This window comes from Solanum dulcamara, chromosome 1 (assembly GCF_947179165.1).
Source record: "Solanum dulcamara chromosome 1, daSolDulc1.2, whole genome shotgun sequence".
Lineage (NCBI taxonomy): Eukaryota > Viridiplantae > Streptophyta > Magnoliopsida > Solanales > Solanaceae > Solanum > Solanum dulcamara.
This window is the reverse complement of record NC_077237.1, coordinates 80,847,751-80,850,922: the sequence shown is the minus strand read 5'-3', so window position 1 is coordinate 80,850,922 and position 3,172 is coordinate 80,847,751. Positions and strand designations below refer to the sequence as shown.

The window sequence follows — 3,172 nt, the reverse complement described above, 5'->3', positions numbered from 1 at the left end:
CTTAAAGAATGAGTTAAACGTTATAAATAATAATAATAATAATAAAAAAAATAAAAAATATTCAAGATTCAAACTCGTACATTCGCGCTCAAGAGCTTAAGGGAAGGACGATCAGAATTATACGTATCGAAATAGCTGTATAACATTTACTAGTATAATTAAGTAAAAAAATATAATAAACTTAACTAAGTAATGACCTTTTAAATGCATATGTATACAAGACATATTAAAATAGATATGTAATATGTATATATTAATATGAACAAGCAAAACTACATAATAAACATTAGTTAAGTAATAATCTTACATATACATATGTACATAAGAAGTATTAAGATATATATATATATATATTGAGAAATTGTGACCGAAACATGTATTGTTTAAAAATGATGCAGTGGGTCCCCATTATAAAGCTAAATAAATAATTTATTTACATAATTTATGATGGTTCTAATTCACTCAACATAAAAATTGGAAAAACTACATGGCATAGCTAACATTGATAAGTAACTAATATATAAAATCTTTAAAAATATTATATCACTATTGAAAGTTGCTTCAAATAACGTATTATTTAGGTTGAAAGTTCCAATTATAGGGAACCTACTCTATACTAAAATAGAAATGTAAAAAAAAAATATTTGAACGCATGAAGTTTGTTATTTTAATAATGATAAAAAATAAATAATGGTAATAATATTAATAAATAGCTAAATAAAATAAAATATTATAAGCTATGAACGCCAAAATATACGATTTATTGGGTAAAACTAAATATAAATTTATATATATATTTATAAGGAAATAATTTTAAAAATGCCTGTCTATTAAGATAGTGATTCGAAAAATAATTATAGGTCGGTCAAAATTGGGTGTCAACACTAGGCCAAATCCATGATCCTAACCTTACCTATGGCCATTTCCCACCATAGATTTTAATTCAAATCCTCCCCCAATGATTATCACCCATACTTCTAGTTTCTAAGAATCAAAGTATGAATCTAGGAATTAAAAACCTTATCTTAAACGTGGAAATCCATGGAAAATCATTGGAAATTACCCTAAGGCGCCTCTTGGGGTTTTAAGAAAATAATTATTGTAGAAAAGACCATTTCTGGTCTTTTTCACGATTTAAGTCGCGATTATCCTACTCTGACGGGACAGATCCCGCTCTGGCGGTAATAATCTCACTCTGGCAGGATATACGGAAATAGTAAGCTCAGAGTTTGTGCTCCAAGCCCTCATTTCACAACATACTCCATTTTAAAGGCGTATTAAAATACACCCTTTACGCAAACTTCGATTCCGGGAGTTTTACTTGACCAAATGTGATTCCACAAAGTTGTAAATGCTCCATATCGCCTTGGATATTAGACTGTCTACTAAAATTATAAATTTGACCATCCATAGTTCACGTGATCATTCTAGACTTCACTTGACTCACAATTCATCCAAATCTGGCCTAGGTTCAAATTTTTCGATTTTACTACCCAAAGTTTTCTAGCCTAAAATTCTTCTCCATTGGCCTATCCCTAACGACGGAAGCAGTTCATTATAATAGATACAAATTTACCCATTACTCGTTCCCGAGCGACTAACTAGGGAAAATAGGACTAAAGTAAAGATAGAGAAATACTTGTTTAATTAAACAGTAGAGGATACTTATCTCATATGTCTTTTTCAGTCTCTAAAGTAGCTTTTTTTACCGAATGATGTTTCCATTGCACTTTAACCATATTGATCTCCTTAGTCCTTAATTTTCGAACATCACGATCAAGAATTACAACTGGCACTTTCTCATACTGAAGTTCCTTGTCTAATAACACTGAGTCCCATTTAATGATGTAGTCCCCATCCCCATGGTACTTTTCTAGCATAGACACATGGAAAATTGGGTGTACTCCAGAGCTAGGTGGTAAGGCCAACCTATACGCCACTGGCCCCACACAATCAAGAATTTTAAAAGAGCCAATGTAATAAGGACTGTGTTTGTCCTTCTTGCCAAATCTCATCACCCCTTTAATGGGTGATACTTTTAGAAGTATTTGCACACCAGCCTCAAATGTCATGTCCCTCACCCTACGATCATCATACTACTTCTGATAACTTTGAGCCACTAGAAGCTTAGCTTGGATGTTTTCTACCTTATCTTGAGCATCCCTCACTAAGTCAACCCCCAATGGCTCCACTTCCCCAGCTTCAAACCACCCTATGGCAGACTTGTATCCCCTCCTATATAGGGATTTAAATAGTACTATATCAATACTAGCGTGGTAGCTATTATTGTAGGAGAACACACACAAGGGCAAGAATTTGTCCCATGTCCCCCAAAGTCTATCATACATGCCCTCAATATAACTTCCAACACTTAGATAGTCCTTTCTAACTATCCGTCTGTCTGGGGATGGAAAGTTGTGCTGAAATCGAGTTGAGTACCCAACTCTTCATGCAACTTACCCCAAAATTTAAAAGTAAACTGCGTACCACGATCTGAAATGATGGAAAAGGGCACTCCGTGCAATCTTACTATCTCCTTCACATAAATTTTAGCCAACTATTGTGCATTGTAATCCACTTTAATCGGAATGAAGTATGCTGACCTCGTTAACCTATCAACCACCACCCAAATAGCGTCATGCTTTCCCAAAGTCTTAGGAAGTTCCTCCACAAAATCCATGGCTATTCTCTCCCACTTCCATTTAGGAGTGGACATTCTTTGCAACAAACCTATAGGTCTTTGGTGTTCATACTTCACCTGTTGGTAGTTCTGACACTTGACTACATATTCAGCTATGTCTTTCTTCATACCCGGCCACCAATATAGCCATTTCAAATATTGATATATCCTAGTCACTCCAGGGTGAATAGAGTATCATGAACCATGAGATTCAAACAGGATCTTTTAAATTAGTCCATCTACCCGGGGAACACAAATCCTTCCCCTAAAATGGAGCAACTGTAACATCCCCTAAAAACGTTGTATACGATATTTCAATTTTTTCCTAAACATGATATAACCTCTGTATTTTGGTCATAACTTTTCATAGGAATATCCAAATTAAGTGATTCAAATTTCTGAGTAACCACAAGATCATTACCTACAACTTTTATGAAGACCATATTTTAAGATTCAGAGGTTAAGTAGGTCAAATAAATTAATATTTGTAAG

The 3,172-nt window shown here is 33.9% G+C and overlaps 1 protein-coding gene across 1 annotated transcript; it reads right to left on the bottom strand.

The window, feature by feature from the left end:
* Positions 1-1,670: 1,670 nt before the first annotated feature.
* LOC129894695 (uncharacterized) lies at positions 1,671-2,072 on the bottom strand. Its single transcript, XM_055970358.1, has one exon. It carries the CDS (start codon positions 2,070-2,072, stop codon positions 1,671-1,673), a length of 402 nt encoding a protein of 133 aa, XP_055826333.1.
* Positions 2,073-3,172: the final 1,100 nt, after the last annotated feature.

Bases quoted from the DNA above. Each gene is read 5' to 3' on its own strand.
- LOC129894695 (XM_055970358.1), bottom strand. From the start codon at position 2,072: ATGACATTTGAGGCTGGTGTGCAAATACTTCTAAAAGTATCACCCATT.